Source organism: Alosa alosa, chromosome 11 (assembly GCF_017589495.1).
Source record: "Alosa alosa isolate M-15738 ecotype Scorff River chromosome 11, AALO_Geno_1.1, whole genome shotgun sequence".
NCBI classification, from domain to species: Eukaryota; Metazoa; Chordata; class Actinopteri; order Clupeiformes; family Clupeidae; genus Alosa; species Alosa alosa.
The window spans coordinates 27,279,414-27,298,853 of record NC_063199.1 but is presented as its reverse complement, the minus strand read 5'-3'; the positions used below and the strand labels follow the sequence as shown (position 1 = coordinate 27,298,853).

At 42.5% G+C, this 19,440-nt stretch overlaps 1 protein-coding gene across 2 annotated transcripts in view; it reads right to left on the bottom strand.

Annotated features, from left to right (window-relative positions):
* sv2bb (synaptic vesicle glycoprotein 2Bb) overlaps positions 1-19,440 on the bottom strand; it is a 56,813-nt gene that overhangs the window by 14,301 nt on the left and 23,072 nt on the right. For both annotated transcript variants that reach the window (XM_048257829.1, XM_048257828.1), the window contains exon 2: positions 1,182-2,076. In XM_048257829.1, coding sequence (XP_048113786.1) covers positions 1,182-1,641 — 460 coding nt within the window. In that variant the 5' untranslated portion in view covers positions 1,642-2,076. The remainder of the gene's footprint in view (positions 1-1,181; positions 2,077-19,440) is intronic.

The window sequence follows — 19,440 nt, the reverse complement described above, 5'->3', positions numbered from 1 at the left end:
TCCGTTCTCCGGTCTCGTCTCTCCACGTTCCCAAACCACCTGCTCCGTGGCGTGCTGCAGTGAGTGAGTGAGAGAGAGGGGAGTCTGTGCCGGGAGCTGTGGCGAGAGCAGACGTATAAAGCCATCTAGAGCAGCATTAGCTAATTTGAGCCTCCTGGCTCATATTGATTCACTGTCAGAGCCCTACTGCTGGCCCCAGGACACAAACAGCACCAGGATATACGAAGGTGGGGGTTTTGAATGGGGGGGGGGGGTTGTAGTGGTCACTGAGCTAAATTGCAAAAGCACATTAGGATCAAACTCCAATTCTATCGCTAATATCGCTCTCACGTGAAAAATGACTCTGCACATTAACTCACTCCGATCGTTGAGAGCAGTTTAATCCATGACTTCACCTGAGGCGCTGCCTGTGCCCTGAGTGGAAGAGATGAGTCATGGAAAGCCCATAAAGCGTCAGATGATTGCACTCTAGATCAGTGATTCTCAAGCCTGCTCCAAGGCCTTGCCTTCTTCCCCGTCACTGTGTTCAGAACATCTATTAATCTACTGCATAGAGCAATATAGGGAATAAGCACTATGTATTATAGCTGTCTAGATACAAAAGTCACTCTGTAATGCACTATCGTAACACCCCCAATTATCACCACTTTTGTTCAGAAATTCTAAAACAACGATGTTTTTTAACACTTCAAAATAACATTTGCTAAATGAACCTTACATTTTTCAGTAGCCATAGGTGTGTAGATTGGAACAAAATCTAGTTTGGTTCTTAATGGGAGCATTTACTGCCTGAAATATCCGATTTTGTTTACGGAGTTATAGTGCTGGTCTGATGGGTCGCCTATTTATGCCGTTTCAACGGCACATTAACGGTTAGACCGAGAATTCTCGTCATGAAATTAAAATTCCACTGGAGCTCCAACACTGTTTACAGCTCTTCGAGTCATGATAAAATGTCATTTTTGGTACATAGCTAATTTAGATACACCTATGGTGTGGGTGGTTGCGTTTCTTTAGGAGTCCGCTGTCTTGGTTTGTATAGAAATGGATATTAAGTGACATAAACACGCAAGACGGCGGAAATACGGGACCGGCGGTAATAGGGGGAGTTCCGATATGTAGTAAATGAGTGGAGTTACAGTAAAAATAATATAAACATCTTGATCTCCGTACAGACTTACCCAGCATGCCTTTCTCCGCGTTGGACAGGCACATGTCCTTCTCGGCGCTGGGAAGCACGAAGCCGACCACGAAGCACTCCACACCGTCAGCCATGAGTGCCAGGCCCAGCACCACGAAGAGCGTCCACTGGAAGCGTCCGTGCGCGCAGTCCTCCATGATGTCCTCGTACTGCTCGGCCAGCTCCTCCTGCTCCGAGACGGCGTCGGCCGCCGCCCGTGCTTTGGCCCGAGCTGCCCGCCGCTGCGCTTTCACCTCATCCGGGTGCGGGATGCCCTGGTACTCGCCCTCGTACATCTGGTCCTCCTCGTCGTGACCCTCCGTCACATCGCTGGCCGCGTCCTCCTCCTGGGACGGGTAGTCACCCTGGTAACCGTAGCCATCCTGACCACCTTCGCCGTACGTGCCGTAGCCCTCGCCGTCGCCCTGGTGATACACGTTGTTTTGGTAGGGGTCGGCCATGTTTGCCAGTGGCAACTCACTGGGATGCGGTGCAGTAACACAGAGTAGCCGTTCTGGGCTAGATCTGCATAATCCTCTAAATCCCTCCTCCTCTTCTCTCTCTCTCCAGCTTGTTGCTCTTAGATCTGATACGCGCGGATGTTTATTAGGTGCTTTTGGCACTTTAGGCTCCAAATATTTCGGTAAGGGCCTGCGTTAAGACAATCCTCTCCACAGCCGTTTAGTTAAGATATTCTCCTACTCTGAGTTGTCTATCCTGCACGATGTACACAGTCTCTCTCTCTCGGTCTCTGTCTCTCTCCTATGCTTGATTGTAGACGGTCAGTGTCTTGTAGCCCCTGCAGTGGACTATCTCTTGTTCTCTGATGACTGGATGATCTGTGTGGTCTAGACTAGCTCCTCCTCTTCACCTTCTCAGAAGGCCACATGCTGAATCTGAAAAGAAAGGAGAGGATGCCTTAGTCAGGGGGTACTCAGACACCACTGTCATGGTGAACAACAGAGGGATGCATAGAAATGTTTTTTTTACATCATTGTGTCAAAAATTTGATCTCTATTATAATCAATTTGAAAATGTTGGAGTATTTTTTTAAAGGTATAAAAAAAGCAATCTCGGCCAACCGATTACTGTAAGATAATGTGGATTGTAATAATAATGATGATGTTGATGTTATTATGACCAAGTGTTGCACTGAGAGATAACATTTCTGGTAAGCTCAGTGTCCACTTACTCAAATATTATCATTATTATGGCATGTAACTGTCATGTCAGTAGCACATGAAGTCACTGTATGCCGTCTTCAACACTGTAGCTAACTAGACACTGATGACTTTCTGTTGGCCAATGGACACACAGCAAAAATGAAGGTCTAGGGCTTTGTTGGTTTTTGCTCCTTTCTGTATATAGACTACTTCTGTACTGATCTAAGTGACTCCACTGAAGAGCTTCCATGTGAAGCAGTGAGTAACTCTGGCATGAGGACGCACCCTATAGAAAACACAATATCAGCAGGACCAGCTCTGAGTCATACACACGCACGCACACACACACATGCACGTGCACATATACGCACACACACATGCACACAGACACACATAGACACACACACATACAAACAACATGCTTGCAATGCTTCTTCATTTCAAACTGTTAAAGATAGTTGCTAGTCTTCTTTTTTCCATCTCCTGCTGCTTGTTTTACTGAAGCCTCCCTCTTTTCTCTCTCTCTGTCTCTCTCTCTCCCTCCCTCCCTCTCTCTCTCTCTTTCTCTCATGTCATTGCTTCTTGTCTTACTCCTACCTGCTCTCTCAATGCAGTTCTTCGTACCCATATTCTCCCTCACTATTGATTGTTTTCCCGCACAAATTCTGTCTCTTTGCGAATGGTCTTTCATCTTCTTTTTCTCTCTCTCTCTCTCTCACACACACACACACACACACTTAGGTTGCGTTTAATCTAGTCTCTCCTACAGCAGCTTGTGACTCTCTTCCTTTGTTGATGGTCTTTATATCATCCTCATCCCCCTCACTACTGATTTTCTTTTCGAATCTCTCAGTATTAATTGTCTTTGTCTCTTTTGGTGATTGACGGCCTCTTACTTCTCTCAGGGCAGTTGAGATATTTCACTAATGTGTGAATCATTTCTATTTTCTCCTGTCTGGTTGAGATTGAACTCCTATGAACTATTTAAATGAGATTAGCAGAGAACCATGGCAAATATCCTCACTAATCTATCCCATAATAGCTTGTTTTACATCATGATGGTTTCAGAGAAAACCTTCCCACACACATTCATACACACACACTCACGCATAATGCAGAAAATCAGATTTGTCTTGCTTGTCTTACAGTGCTTGCCTAATGACAGGATTTCAAGATGTGTGTGTTTGCATGTGTGCGTGTGTGTGTATGTGTGTGTGTGTCTGTGTTGTTTGCATGTGTATGTACAGTATGTGTGTGTGTGTGTGTGTGTGTGTGTGCGTGTGTATGTGTCTCTCTCTTTCTGTGTGTGTGTGTGTGTGTATGTGGCATATCCATTGTGTTGCTGTGTATTTGGGACTGGGAGGGAGGTTTCTTACATCACAGAGGTCAGTTTCCACCCTGGGACACTCTCCTAAATACTGTATGACACCAGGAGCTACATATCTTCGATCTGCCCCTGATGGACAATTCTGTTAATGGTGTGGGATGGTAGTTGATATTCCTAGAAAATAATCCTCCTCTCCATAGATAAACTCTCTCTCTCACACACACACACACACACACACGTCTAGAAGTCCTGTCATCACACTTCACAAGCAGGCATGGTGGAGCAGTGGTAACATCCCCGACTGACAATTGGTCGACCCTAAATATCAGTCAACTTTATGAAGTAAAATGTAGAATATATGTGACACCATATGTGCATTTCTGTAAATTTCATAGTCAAGTTAAGAATGTAAAGTTACAAAAATGATTGTGGGAAATCCTGCCTGAACCTACCTGCAACCTGTAACTTCAAATCCAATTTTCTCAGTTTTTCAATTGGAAAAAGATGGCAGGAGGCTACAATTCAAAATGCTATATCTTGACAACAATTCGATATGACTTTGACCAGGATATCAAAAAGCTTACTGTGTCCTCTGTCCGTTGATACCACAATCTCAATTTTGAATTTTGGGTCGCTGTGACTCATTTTGCCAGATCTGGTCACACATTTTGTAGATTAGAAAATAATATAGTCTACACCACACTAAAGTCTGTGCAGAATACATCTCACTCTGATGAATACTAAATAACTCTGGCTCTTTCTACTTCTCACTCTTTTTCCCTATTCCTCTGTCCTCCCTGTTGCTGAGACAGACAGACACCCGAAGGTCACGCTTAGTGCGTGGGCATCTCTTAGGACTCGTTGGCAGCACTGCCAGCCTGTGGGTGGTACTGTAGCTCTAGCTACAGCACAGTGGCTGGTTGGCGAGTGAGTCGGTGGAAGGTATTTTACATTGTTTTAGTTACTGTAGTTTTAGCTCTCTGTAATCGAGCCAGTTGAGGATCTTTTGAAATGTGAAGATGCTGTAGGGGCCATGGTTTTCACCCCCTCCTCTGGGGGACCCTTACTCAGCACACCTGACTGAACCTGTCAGTGGATTTCCTCATTAGCTGAAGAACATGGTTGAGCTCATCAGGAGTACTGTAATTATAGACAGATAGATAGATAGATAGATAGGTAGATAGATAGATAGATAGATAGATAGATAGATAGATAGATAGACAGACAGATACAGATATATACAGACAGACAGACAGACATACAGATAGACAGATAGATAGATAGATAGATAGAGAGAAAGACATATCTACAGACAGACAGACAGATAGAGAGATATGTAGATAACAATAAGTAATCTGTCTGTCAACATACTGCACAGACACAAACTCAGTAAAAATGTCCTTACGTCTTTCCTACACATAAAAACAAAGCAATCTTTTCAATTCACTGAAATACACACTGGTGTTTACTGTGTGAAGAGCTTACTGTACACATCAGCTGCATGGCAAACCCACAGGTGGCCTCAGCATGCAGCGCAAGTGAGCAGCCTCAGAGATGAGCACTGGAGTGAGAGCAGAGAGATGTGAGACTGGCATCGCAACTCGCTCTAGACCGCGAGAAGACAACAACTCATGTCGGCCCAGATCATACATCTCATATAACCCAGATCATACATCTCATAACCCCTGGGTTATGGAAGGGCTATCAAGTCCACTGGTCCCCAGCTGTCTGGTCTGATTCAGAAGGGTAGGAGAGAGGAGGGGTGCCCACTGCAGTTCGTCACAGGTCTGTGTGAAATAGGAGGGGTGCCCACTCCCTTCCCCTGTTCCTCTGCAGTAATGTGCAGTTCGCTACAGGTCTGTGTGAGACTGAATGCTTGGAACATGCACAGGTATTGAAATGTAGGTAATCGAAAGTTTTATTTAAAATGCAGACATCTTATTTGAGTCAACAGATGATTAGGCATACATGAATTCACAGATCAACGGAAGAATGCACTCAAAAAGAATACTGGAATATAAGCCTTAATAACCTTAAAACAGGTAAACTGTATTCAACATCCACACAAACAGCACCTTTGTCATTGATAAGAGCTTCTTAACATGTCAACTGGCAACTTTTGGTGCATGCCAAAAGCAGAGCTGAAAGATCTTGCCAGGCAGCTACAGTGCTACACTCTGGGGGCATGAACATGGCGGCTCATGAACATGAGTTGAATTCAGTCTGCAGTGAGAGGGTATTTTGAACCTGCTCTGTGTTGCAGCATGAAAGTCTAAGGAGATCCCTTTAAACAAATACACCACTCTGACAAAAGGTTAGGTGCTCAGCAGCCAATCAAATGACTCCTTCCCTTGTGACTGTATACAAACACTGGAGACTTTTATGAGTGCACACAGCGAACAAACAACTAGAGGACAGTGAGGAGAAACTGAATTGTACAAAAAAAGTGTATTGGAACAGAATCACAGACTAATCCTTTACTAAAAAATGTGAAGTGTGTGTAGTAGGAGCTGATGCTTGTGATGAGGAGAGTGGACAGGTCATTTAGCTCAAGATGTAGATCAGGGGTCTCCAACACAAGCTTTAGCTCCCCACTTGTTTCTAAGTAGATTTCCAAACGGCTAACACAGTCACATAAAAAGTGCATTCAGAAAAACGGTCACTTAGGAAACCTTTTAAAATTCATATCAAATCAAATTCATTGTCTACAAACAGAGGTGAAGGAGGTGAAAGGAGCCTTAAAATGCATATAAAGCTGTTTTGAGATCGGCTATGTGAATACATGCTACTACTAATATAAAAGCTCTTGGCCATGTTCACTTAGTCAAAGTAGCTGGAGACCCCTGTTGTAGATTGTGTATGATTAAGATCTTTGAGGATGATGGTGTATCAATTTGAAGTGGATCTGTGTGAGCTGCTGCTGAGCTCAGAAGCCCTTTTCATCAATCCTCACATCAGACTTTGTGTCACAGAGCAGCACCCCCCCCCCCCCCCATGACACTCTCAGAGACCCCTGAGACAGAAAGGCAGATGCTGATTGGCTGACAGAAGATCTACACGTGTGCGTGTGTGTGTGTGCACATATCCCTTGCTTGTTGACTTTACTGAGTGAGGCTTGACAGGAGGCAGCAAGGATGAGAAGGCAGAGGAGAGAAAGATGAAAGAGAAAAGGAAGAAAGAATAGAATAAAGGAGGAGAGAGTAGGATGAAAAGAGAGAAGAGAGGGGAAGAGAGGGGGAGAGAGGGGAAGGATGCTTCCAGCCAGATGCCCTTTGTCATGTCTGCCCTCAGCTCTTCCTGAGCAGGGAGGAAAACATCAACATTGATGACACGAAAGAGAAGAACAGAGAACAGCAAAGAAGGATCCAAAGGCTAATGATCCCAGGGAAAACAAAGTGCTGCTCAACCATCACACTCATTACAGTAATCTACTGTGGTCAAACAAACGTGCTGCAGTATCATTGGCTTTCCACCATGTTTACCTTTTCTTACTAACCCTGTCTCTATATTTTTAGTCCCTTCCAACAGTGCAACCTGTCATCTTGCCCCCACCCCTTCAGCCTCCAACCCCCAACCCCCAACCTCCCAACCATCCCCTTCATTGCTCTGCTTCCTCTCTTTGCTTCACTGTGAGCAGTAAAAGAGGACACTTGCACTGGTATTAAATCAGAACAGCTAGCAGAGCTGCCTACATTCCTTTAATAATGCATTGCCTCCTGACAGGAGCTGATGTACAGCCACCCTGAACCAGAGAAACCCCCCACTGTCCCCCCCCCACTCCTTACCTACAACCCAATTTCTCTGTAGTTCTTACCCTTGTGCACGTTTCTCTTCAGTAAAGACTGCGTGCCAGAGGCCATGGTTTAATAGTGCATAGATATTTAGCACAGGCGTAAGGGTGAGGTTCAATTGTTGTTACTGGCTGTTCCCTTTATTTCTTATTTTTTGCACGAAACCTCCTTTAAACATTACAGATGTATCTAGGCTATGTGCCGTCAGCCCCCTTGGTACCTCTCCTGGCAGACTGCAGTGCTACTGACTACAAGTATCTGGGTCAATAGTGAACAGAATGGTCTAGAGCTTGTCCCTCAACTATACACCCTTGGTACAAAGTTTTAATCAAAGACAATGTCATTTTGTTAGCACAAGAGTGATGCACAGACAAGACACAACATAATATTGGATTATTAATTTTAGTAAATTGTTTGGGTTTGTCAGCTGATAGAGTTCATAAGTATATTGTTGTTGCCATAATTTCAACTCAATTAATTGAGTTAAAATTACTCAAATGCTTTTCTTTGCCTATGACCGAAAATATTCAGTTCAAAACAATGATCAATTTTAGTGTTAAAAATACAAATATCGAAGATAGCTGGTAGTCATGCCTATGGGGTCTGTACACTAGCTTACTTGAAGTCGGCAAACCAGTTTCCTGTTCGTTGACATCACTGTTAATAAGCACCTGAAGATGAGTGCTTCAGTTGTATCAAAACGTGTGCTCACTGAAAATCCTTCTCTCCTTATTTTGTGCAGCTAGGCTGGCAGTTTTAGGAAAAAGGTGGAAGCTAAACAGTGCTCATTAGAGCCACCCACGGACATTAGGACTCGTGTACATTGTATTTCTTACATTTTGGTACAACTAAAGCACTCATATAAGGACTGTTGCGCCCGACGCAAATCTAAAATGGGGTGGTCTGTAGTAGCTACATTATTCATGGGTGTGGTTTGGGCGTAACGTGAAATAAACCAATCAGAGCGTCATCTCACATTCCCTTTAACAACAGGCACGCTTGTTCCATAGCGGATCGCTATTATGATGGCGGATTTGCCAGGCGCAGCCAGGAACGGTTCGCAGCGCTATTGTCAGTTGGGAACAGTTTGCTATTGATTTTTTTCTCTTGACAAAATGTAATACAGAAATGTCACTTTCTGATGTTTTGGGATCACTCTCACTGAATCACGAGGTTATGAATGCATGGTTTTTGCAATGTAATCTAACATTACCTCACTATAGACCAGTGTTTCTCAAAGTGTGGTCCGGGGACCACTGGTGGTCCGCAAGCTAGCCCAAGTGGTCCGTGAGCAGACGTGGTAAAATATAATATAGATGAGTTGTTTGCAATATTGAAGTTGTATGTAAATCCAAACATTTCTGCAACACTGCCTATGTAAGGCATGCCAGTTTAAATCATATAAATTCTCTGACACAATAAGCAAGGTGCAAAGACAATCAGTGAGTAGGCCTATTGTGTAATTTACTGTTGAAGTAGGTCTACTTTTTTTTTTTTTTAGCTAGGTGGTCCGTGAGGCTATCTTTATTGATTAAGTGGTCCTTGGTCTGAAAAAGTTTGAGAAACACTGCTATAGACAATGCAGATCTGTCAGATAAGCTCTCCTCTCCCGTGCTGCTGCTGGGGCATTTGGGTTAAATGGCATCGGCATGCAGTTCAACATCACGTCTCATTAAGTCCTCTAATATTTCCTAATTTATGTTATCAACACATCCGTGATTCGTGGAAATGTGTTCGCTAGATTTATACCTGTTTTTTCACATCGGACACCACACTGATTTCCCTTGTGTAGCAATATTTGTCCTTGTAATTATGTATGGTTTGGAGAAATGGGAACTGTGTCGTATAGATGAGAGGAGCCAAGTGCATTGCGCAACACAGGCGCCCAAGCAAGCGCTCCTGCAGGTGTAAGCTATGGCTGTACCTTACCAACAGGCAACTCAACGAGAAACAGTTTCCAAGTTGACCTAATTTTCCAACTCTGCACAGTATCCCATTAACTGCATGACAGTAGGCTATTTACAATATTTTATGTAAATTAGAGTTTGTAAACACGTTATCATCAACTTAATGCACACACAACTTTTGTTTGAGCAGGAGAGAGAACAACAATGAATGGACGCAGCAACTACAGAAATTGTAGCCAAGGCTACTTGCTGCTTTCTTTTACTGTCTATGGTTGCTGGTTAACAGCACATAATAAGCGTATTTAAGCAAATTCACAAACTCAAGACTTCAAGGCCATCATGGATATAAAACGTTTTTTTGAAAACAACGAAAGGATGGAGGGAACAAAACCTTAGCGCAGCTGGAATGATGCTTATAGGCTGATGTTAAAGCGCACACGATGTTTAAAGCCATACACAACGGTAAATTGGAACAAAACTAAAGGTTGCCCTAACAACTAGGGCTGTATAAAGTTGTCCAAATTAATAGGTCGTAATTAGCCGTTGCTGTTGTAAAGATATTGCATGTAGATGTACTATTTAGGCTATATAGGTTTCCATCTGTGCACAGGGTGTCTGTAGATCGGTGTGCATAGCATTCATTTCTGCAGGCCTGTGGCCATGCATGCGCCCTTAAAATAGCATCTGAATTTGCGCCACTGACTTTAGACCAGGAGGTTTCTGGTCTGTGGCGGAATTGTTTTCTGAAACGGCAAAATATCAACAGGGACTGTTTGCGCCGGAACACGCCCCCTCTTTTCGCTGAATCGCCCCCGTTGGCGCACATGTACCTGTGGAGGGAAAATTCCAATATGCGCTAACTGCAAAATAGGAAAGACAAAAGCGCGAGTATTCAAAGTCAGTTGCGCTGGTGTGCAAGATAGAGCCCTTCATGTATTTATCTACATTTAGTACAACATACAGTAATGTGTGAGGATGTTCTGAACCTACTGTCACACAATCACTAGCCATAAGCATTTTTGGCTAATTTGTTTCTATAAGCTCTGCTAGTTTGACTTTGATAGCTTACTGCCAGGCATCATTATCACGTGCACATGATTAACAATCCCGATTGTCCCTTAAACTGAGCCCATCAAGGTAATGTGTTGTCTTATAGCCAAGGAGCCATTGTGTTTCTCGTCATAAAGCACAGAAAGCAAATCACAAGCTGCGGTCCATCAGGATGCCAACTAGCAGAGTTCACCCATCAGGATGCTAACCGCAGTTCACCGCAGTAAATGGAAGAAAAAAAAACCTCGCTTGCATAGAGGGGCAGCCGTGGCCTACTGGTTAGCACTTCGGACCTGTAACCGGAGGGTTGCCGGTTCGAACCCCGACCAGTAGGCACGGCTGAAGTGCCCTTGAGCAAGGCACCTAACCCCTCACTGCTCCCCGAGCGCCGCTGTTGATGCAGGCAGCTCACTGCGCCGGGATTAGTGTGTGTACACTATGTGCTGTGTGTGTTTCACTAATACACGGATTGGGATAAATGCAGAGACCAAATTTCCCTCACGGGATCAAAAGAGTATATATACTTATACTATAAATGTAGAGATGCTGTGTCAAAAAGTGAGGATTATAGAACTTTAGCTAGTTGATGACCATACTTTTAGCACTTTATCAGATTTAGGCTAGCCCGCAACTGTAGGAATGTGTAGGCTAATGAAAGAGTTAGTAGGCCTAGTAAGTTAGTAGGTTAGTGTAGGCCTAGAATGAAATGGCAGATCTATGAGATACACACCTCCATCTTGCACAAGGTTGTAAAATGATTCATGCACAGTAATTAGTTAATCTGTGGACTATGGACATGAATATCTCTTAGTAACACTAAGGAACCATATAGAATGAGGTCTCAAATTCAAGGCAAACTTAAAAATCTTACAGATGCAATAAAAGTACTAGTTAGCTGACTCAACTTACCCCAGCCCTGGTGGCACATATTACCCCACAACCAGCATTTTAAAAGAAAATGCTTCTCACAACAAGCTAAGGTAACATTCATGACTTTGGACATGGAATCCACTTGAGCAAAAAAATATTTAAAAAATATTTTTACCACATTTGCCATGTGCTGAAGGCTACCTTTTCACAGATTGTAAGGAATGATTCCCTCTTCCTTAAAATGCTGTCACATGATAACATTTGGTTTCCTAGAGGTTTCCCAGAAAATGGGGCTGGCTCATCTTACCCCTATGCTCAACTTACCCCGATCTCCCCAGCCTCCACGATCTCCAGGAAAATCTTCCTCTATTTAGGTTTTTGCATTGCACTGAGACAGTAGTTAGTTTGACCCTGGCCTCAGGCTGGTTTGTATTCCGTTTTGACATTGATTTGTGTCTGGATTTGAGTTATTTGTGTCTAGCGTCATATTGGTGTCTGGCTCTTCATTTACAGTGTAACTCCCAGGCCACTGAATTAATGACCTTTAGGTCCGACCATGCTTTTGAGACTTCAGGTACAGACGTCTTTATGTGTTTGTGTGTGTGTGTGTGTGTGTGAAAGAGAGAGAGAGAGAGAGAGAGAGTTATCTGCACCTGAAACACCCAGTTCTCTCTCCCATTCCCTTGTGTGACACACTTTACATCACCACTACATACAAATACAACATAAGAAATGGATGAATGGATGAATTGCTGAATGAATGAATGACTAAATGAATGAAGGTGGTGTGCCTAAAAGAATGACTAAATGAGAGTGTATGAGGAAGGGATGTTGTAATTCTCCTGTGAAGGAAAGAGGGAAAGCAGTCAGAACTCTGCTGTTGTCATGACAGATGAGAGCTGCAATTTAATCCAGCTTAATACAGCAGAAATTTCATTCCGTTCTCCGCCCCTAACATTCTAGATTACTCTCTCTCTCTCTCTCTCTCTCTCTGTCTCTTTCTCTTTCTAATGGACAGGAAATGAGTGAATGTGAAAAATAATAAATGCATTGATAACCTACTTTGTTATTTTGCACCATTTCATGAATTCTTATGAAATGTTATTGTGTGTGTATAAGAAGGAGATACAGAGAGAGGTGGGGTGGGGTGGGGTGTGGGTGGGCATATTGCCCTGCATGAAAAGGAAATGAACATCTGTCTCTGGGAGACATCCCCACCCCCTCCCCAGTGCTTTGATTCAGAAGGGTTGGGTTTAGGGGTCGGGTATCTAAGAGGTATTTGAAAGATGATATTTAGAGTGGTCATCCAACTGTAAATGTTACCCCACATACAGTATAACACACCTTCTACTCACATCTCTCTCTCTCTCTCTCTCTCTCTCTCTAAATTAATAGGTTGATCTCTTTGTTAATCAGTTACTGTAAATATTCAACTGAAGAAAGAATTCTATGAAATATAATATAAAGTAAGCAATGTAAACTGTGCTGGAGTCAGTAATGTTTAGATATGTCATATAAGGCTAACATGCTGTATTCATCTCTAAAATCCAGACCAATGCTGCTATATTCATTTTCACGTTTTTTGGGTCAGGAGTGGCTATGCATTGTAGTGACAATGATTGCTGTCATCGAAAAAATACTATCGGCTTTTAAAAGATATCAAGACAAAGTGTGTTGTTAATAAAAATGCATGCCAGTACATCTGACATTTCCCTTTCTCTCTGGTTGAGTGGATATGGCTCAGAAATAAAGAAGTAGACTTTGAGAAGTACTAAAGGTGTGGGTTTTTAAACATTCTAACATAAGATTCCGTTCCGCAACAATTCTAGGTTCTAAAATTCTATGTTGAATTCAATGAACCCAGATATTCTTTAGAACGTTCATTTTCTAACATTCCCGTCACACCAGTGTGCCGGTACACCTTTAGGGGTTAAAGATGACAGTGTTTCTGTCCCACTCGGCCTCTGACATAATAATTCCTGAACAGGGTTTCTATCAGGAGCATATTGCTAGAATCTCTGTAGTTCCTCAACGACACCATCAGTCTCTGTAGTGTCACATCTGACAGTTTTAAAGTTGTGATGTGTGAATCCCAGCAGGGTTTTTTCTCAGCCTTGTGTGATTATTTTTGTCTTCTAATTAGTGTAAATGAAAAAAGAATGGTCTGTAAAACATCTGGATAATCAGCTTGATAAGGGATGCCTGAGTGAACAGAGGAAGAGTGTCTTCATCTCCAACAAAATCTCTCACTATAGCTGTCACAGGGCATGAGGCAGATAGGAGTCTTCAGAGGTTATAATGAACACTCAATGTTTTTGAAAACTATACTAAATTACATATGTTACATATGCAGCCGTTATTCAATAAAACATTGTCAATGTCAAGACACACCAACTATGGTCTCATTGAAATCTCATAAATCTTTGTGATACAAGCTAGACAAAACTACCCAAAGGTATTATTCATGTTTGCTGTCATGGATGGTTTGGCACAAACATGAATAGCACCTTTGGGACCGATGAGGCATAATGGTACCATCACACTCTTCGGTCCAGAGAGGCACAGAATTCACTGACAAGACGGTGGCACTATGTGTGTGTGCACATATGGGGAGAGGAAAATAAGCTTTGCTAAAACACATGGATTTGGTTTGTGTGTGACTATGGTAAAAGTGAAAGTGAAACCTTAGCGTATAACTTAGAATAATTTATACCTTATAAGTTAGCGCTTGTGTACTAGTATTGAGTTTTTGTCTTGCATGCTTTTGTATTGGTAGCCAGCTGGTATGTAGCTGTGCAGTATGTACATTGTGTATCTCACTCCCGATGCCTTAACAGTTGTGCTAGTGAGAGAGCTAGCAGCCTGGGCTTATAGCTTGATTGCTAGAACACTCGACTTCCGATCTGAAGTCCTGCTGTTAGCGGGTTTAAGTATGGGCGAGTGCAGGGCTGAGCCGCATGGTTCAACACAACACAGGTTATAGTCAGAACCATTTGTGTGTAAGAATGAGTGGTTGTGTGTGTGTGGAAACATATTAAAGGTACACTATGCAAGATTTTCATCTTTAAGAAGCCAATTTGATGGTAAACAAACTTGTAATAGGCGAATCGTTCACCTAGCATAGCTATACAGCATAGACATAGTGATTCCCGACCGGAAAAAAAACAGCCATGCAACATCCAAGAACGGCGGCACGCCAATTCTTGCGAGAATCGTGAAACATTATCTTGTCAGTAGATATAGCTCTTTGGAGAGTTTTTGTACATACACCATACATACAAAATCAATAGTTTCTCAATTACCTGAAGTGTCACCATCTGGGGTCATGCTAGAAATTTCTAATTGTCTTTGATTTTTGTGTGAACGACGTACTTCTATTGAACGACCTGAAGAGCTGTTACACATCACTCTGCAGGCTCCGAGGCACATCATCTACATCTCCACCATTTTTGGTTTGGTTTTAAATTAGATGACTTTCCGCATCAGAGAAATATAATTGCTAGCGGCAGGGACTGTTGGTGTAAATCAGCCAGCTCTGCCTGAACAACTTAATATGAGGTGTGCTGATTTACTTGTTTAGTAACAAGTAACGCAATCATTTGAATGCAATCATTGTCATTTCAGTGTCATAACAGAAACATGCATAATTGCATTTGTGCATCGCATAACACTCCAAGATAGCTAGAAGTAGCTTGTCAGTAGATATAGCTCTTTGGAGAGTTTTTGCCTGTTGTTAATCCTTCACCTCCACAACAAAAGCATTTGCATTGTGTACAGGGGGGATAAGTTGCGAGAAGTTTGCTCATTACAATAGCAAAGTAGCATAGATACACCGTGACTCTAGAGGGAGCTCTACAGTCGCCAAAAATATCTAAACCTCCATAGTGTACCTTTAATGCAATTAGCCAGCCCTCTAAACATAACCAAAGATACATAAACACACACACACACACACACACACACAGCTATGGTGTAAAAGGTCATATGTATGTGTGTCTAAGAGTACGGGCGTAAGAGAGAGGGCCTTTCTATGTGTGTGTGTGTGTGTGTGTGTGTGTGTGTGTGTGTGTGTGTGTGTGTGTGTGGGTGTGTATGCGTGTGTGTGTGTGTGTGTGTGTGTGTGTGTGTGTGTGGGTGTGTATGCGTGTGTGTGTGTGGGTGTGTATGCGTGTGTGTGTGTGTGTGTGTGTGTGTGTGTGTGTGTGTGTGTGTGGGGTGTGTATGTGTGTGTGTGTGTGTGTGTGTGTGTGTATGTGTGTGTGTGTGTGCGTGTGTGTGTGTGTGCGTGTGTGTGTGCGAGTGTGTGTGTGCATGTGTATTTGTGGATGTGGGTGTACTCCCTGCTACAGGAACAGATGGACATCGTTAAGCATGATTGTTAATTAGTCACAGCAAAGCCATGAGTTCACATGCAGTCTCAGTGGAGTTGTAGCCGCTGTCACCACAAACACAAGATAACGAGCCGCTGACAGAGTTTCGGAAGTCACATCAGTCACAACCAGCAAAGAACACCAATGCCGTTGTCCAATCAAAACCACATTTCTAGCCATGTAAAAGCCAAAAGTCCAAACACACATCACTGTATTGACTCTGTATCCTCTGAGTTCAAGCGCACACATTTGCGGTGTGATTGCAGTTGGAATAGTTTGTCTCCCCGAGGTGTTTAAGGGCACAAGGCTCAGTCACGAATGATGTCCCCATCAAAGCATCACAGCAGCCATTTCCACCATTCTACATGGGGCACTACTGAGCAAAATCAATAGTTTCTCAATTACCTCAAGTGTCACCATCTGGGGTCATGCTAGAAATGTCTAATTTTCTTGGATGTTTGTGTGAACGACGTACTTCTATTGAACGACCTGAAGAGCTGTTACACATCACTCTGCAGGCTCCGAGGCACATCATCTACATCTCCACCATTTTTGGTTTGGTTTTAAATTAGATGACTTTCCGCATCAGAGAAATATAATTGCTAGCGGCAGGGACTGTTGGTGTAAATCAGCCAGCTCTGCCTGAACAACTTAATATGAGGTGTGCTGATTTACTTGTTTAGTAACAAGTAACGCAATCATTTGAATGCAATCATTGTCATTTCAGTGTCATAACAGAAACATGCATAATTGCATTTGTGCATCGCATAACACTCCAAGATAGCCTGAAGTAGCCATACTCAATTCTAGTCAGAATTCTAATTATGGGGTGTGTTTCAACCGATACAGGGGGGGAATGCCTCTGCACTCAATTGGATATACCTAACCAATCAAAGCATCAAAGGTGTAGGAAGAACACACAAACCATCCTTCTTCTCCACATTGTTTTCTGGTCTTTTGTAAAAGTTATTGTGCCGTCAATATCTCCTACATCACTCATTAGTTAAATCTAAGAGATACGTAGTAGGGCAGGCTATTAGGAAAAAACTGATAGCCTATATAATAATTCTGTTGAACACGGATATGCTACAAACATGTTATAAACAGCTGGGAAAGGCATTCGGAAATCCCTCGAACGGGTGGTCAATCAAAGATTTCAAACGAAGGAGGGAACAACATGTCACAATGCAACACGCTGTTTTCCCTTGATGAAAGTGAAACCATGAGTTTTCCCACATCTCAACTTTGGCCAAGGTTTTCAGAAATAATCGTTTTCAGTGATAAAACCTCATTACAGTTTTTCTCAGTCACTTTGGTGCTTTTCTCAGATCAGAATGAAAATTCTCATAACTATTAGTTCAACCTCCACAACATTTAGTCATTTGTGCACATCATAGTAGCAATTTCTCCTTCCTCTGAACAAATTGCAAATGCTTTTGAACATGTATCAGTTGCTTTGTCATGTCAGTCAAAATGAACTATACTTATGGATGCTGAATAGTCGTTCCCAATAAAACTAATAGTCTTCATTTCATTGCTTGTCATTACATACAAAATTGGTGAACTAGTTATCAAATTCTGTCACAATGCTGTAGAATTGCAAAGAGCATATACAGTAAAACTGTAAAACGTACATATTCAGTGTCTTGTACTCACTTACTCCCCAAACTACAGCAATTTGTAACTTTACTGTAGTTTTCAAATGGCTGTACAAGTACTGTATAGTGCTGTCTTGAGCATTTTCAGGTAGTGTCACCGAGTTCTGACCTTTTTTTGCATGGGAAAACACTGAGAGCAAACTGTCGTAATGAAAACATGACAAAGACATTTGATTATCTTGTTCATAAACGATGGTGTCAAGACTTCTCATTTTGATGACACTGGCAGTTTCATTGACATAAATACTTGCTTTTGAGGAATGGACTATCCATTTTGAGCTAGGTGACGTGCTTTTGCAGGTTATTCACTAGGTTTTGCAGTTTGCACTAATTGTTTTGAGAAATGCACTAACTGCTGTGCAAATGTTACAGTTTTTCTAGGTTTTTACCTGCTTAAGTAAACTGGAACCCACTTGGTCTTCATGACTACTTTCTTTGCACAGCAGAAGTCATCTCTTGCGAATGTGTTCACACATTTTCATTGGGTTAACACATTTCTCACACCCTTTTGCAAAACAGTTAACACAGGTGTCATTCAAAAGCCCCAAACTCTATTGGTTTTCCCATGCTAAACAAAAGATTTTGCATTTTGTTGTCAAGTGTGTAATGATTGATTAAAGAGAGTTTTTGAATTATGAACAAGTTGTTTTGTTTGAAGGCAAGATTTGCTTTTGCTGCATGTTTTAAGTGTTTTGAGAGAGTAACAGCCTTTTGCAAGCAAATTTTGTCCAGAGTGCTTTTGTTCAGACACGGGTGTTAACTGTTTTGAGAATGTGGTGTCAGAGTTGACACAGGTATCAAAACGATCGAGAAAAACTGTAATAGTGATGTGAGAAAAACACCAAAGCAATTGAGAAAAACTATAAATAATATGCATTTTCCATATGGGTTCTTAGAAGCCATGTCTCCTTCTAGCCATAGCGTTTTTGTTGCAAACATCAATCTAAGCATGCTCAGATGACGTGATAGACGAGGCGCTGTTGCTCACCTGTCCATCATCGTAAAGCCTGATTTGATTGGTCCACCAGATGTAGGGTGAGCATAGTTGCTCCACAACGGAGCAATGCCAGACCAAACTTCCCGACCTCAAATGTTGTGGGCGGGACTAAGTTCGGCTGGCGCCCTTTTTAAGAGGCAGATTCACAGTATATCCACTGGATTATTAGTCATTTACTGGATTATTAGTCATTTACTGGATTATTATGGTCATCTGGCTAACTGAAATATAAATATAGGTTAAATATTGAATCGTTCAGTGATGTTACATGATAAATTGTGTAGCTTATGTTTCCTATAAGTACAGTACATATACTTTTTTGATCCCGTGAGGGAAATTTGGTCTCTGCATTTAACCCAATCGGTGAATTAGTGAAACACAAACAGCACACACTAATCCCGGCGCAGTGAGCTGCCTGCTACAATGGCGGCGCTCGGGGAGCAGTGAGGGGTTAGGTGCCTTGCTCAAGGGCACTTCAGCCGCTGCCCACTGGTCGGGGCTCGAACCGGCAACCCTCCGGTTACAAGTCCAGAGTGCTAACCAGTGGGCCACGGCTGCCCCAAGTTTGCATATGTTGCAACATGTGATCTTAATCTTGTTATAGCCAACCCCTGATGCATTTTATAATGCAGCCTTCTGTGTGTGACAGGCTGCATGAAGATAAAAAACAGACTTCAGAGTTTAAAGGGCTAGCATTAGTGTGGTGTGTCGGAGAAGTTAGCATGTGCGGCAGAAACATGAGAAAGAGTGGATGGCGTAGTGTATCTATCTGACAGACAAACTTGAATGTATGGCAAACAACAGCACTGATTGCATGGGAGAGGCTAGCATTAGGGTATGAAGAGAGCCCACGGTATTGCATGAGAAACTCACACAATGGCATGGGATTGTTTAGAGTCCGCGTGTGCAATCTTCAATTGGAATAAGATTTGTGACCAAGGGACGGGAGATGCTGCTTAGTTGTAAATAAACATTTAAAAAGCAGTCTTGCTTTATGCACCTGACTAGAGGGAAAGCTGCTCTGGAGAGAGAGAGAGAAAAAAAAGGGAGAGTTTGTGTAAAGAGAGGGAGTAGCCCATCTAAAGTGCAACCCATTAAAGTTTTATACGCTGCTGTGCATGCTGAGT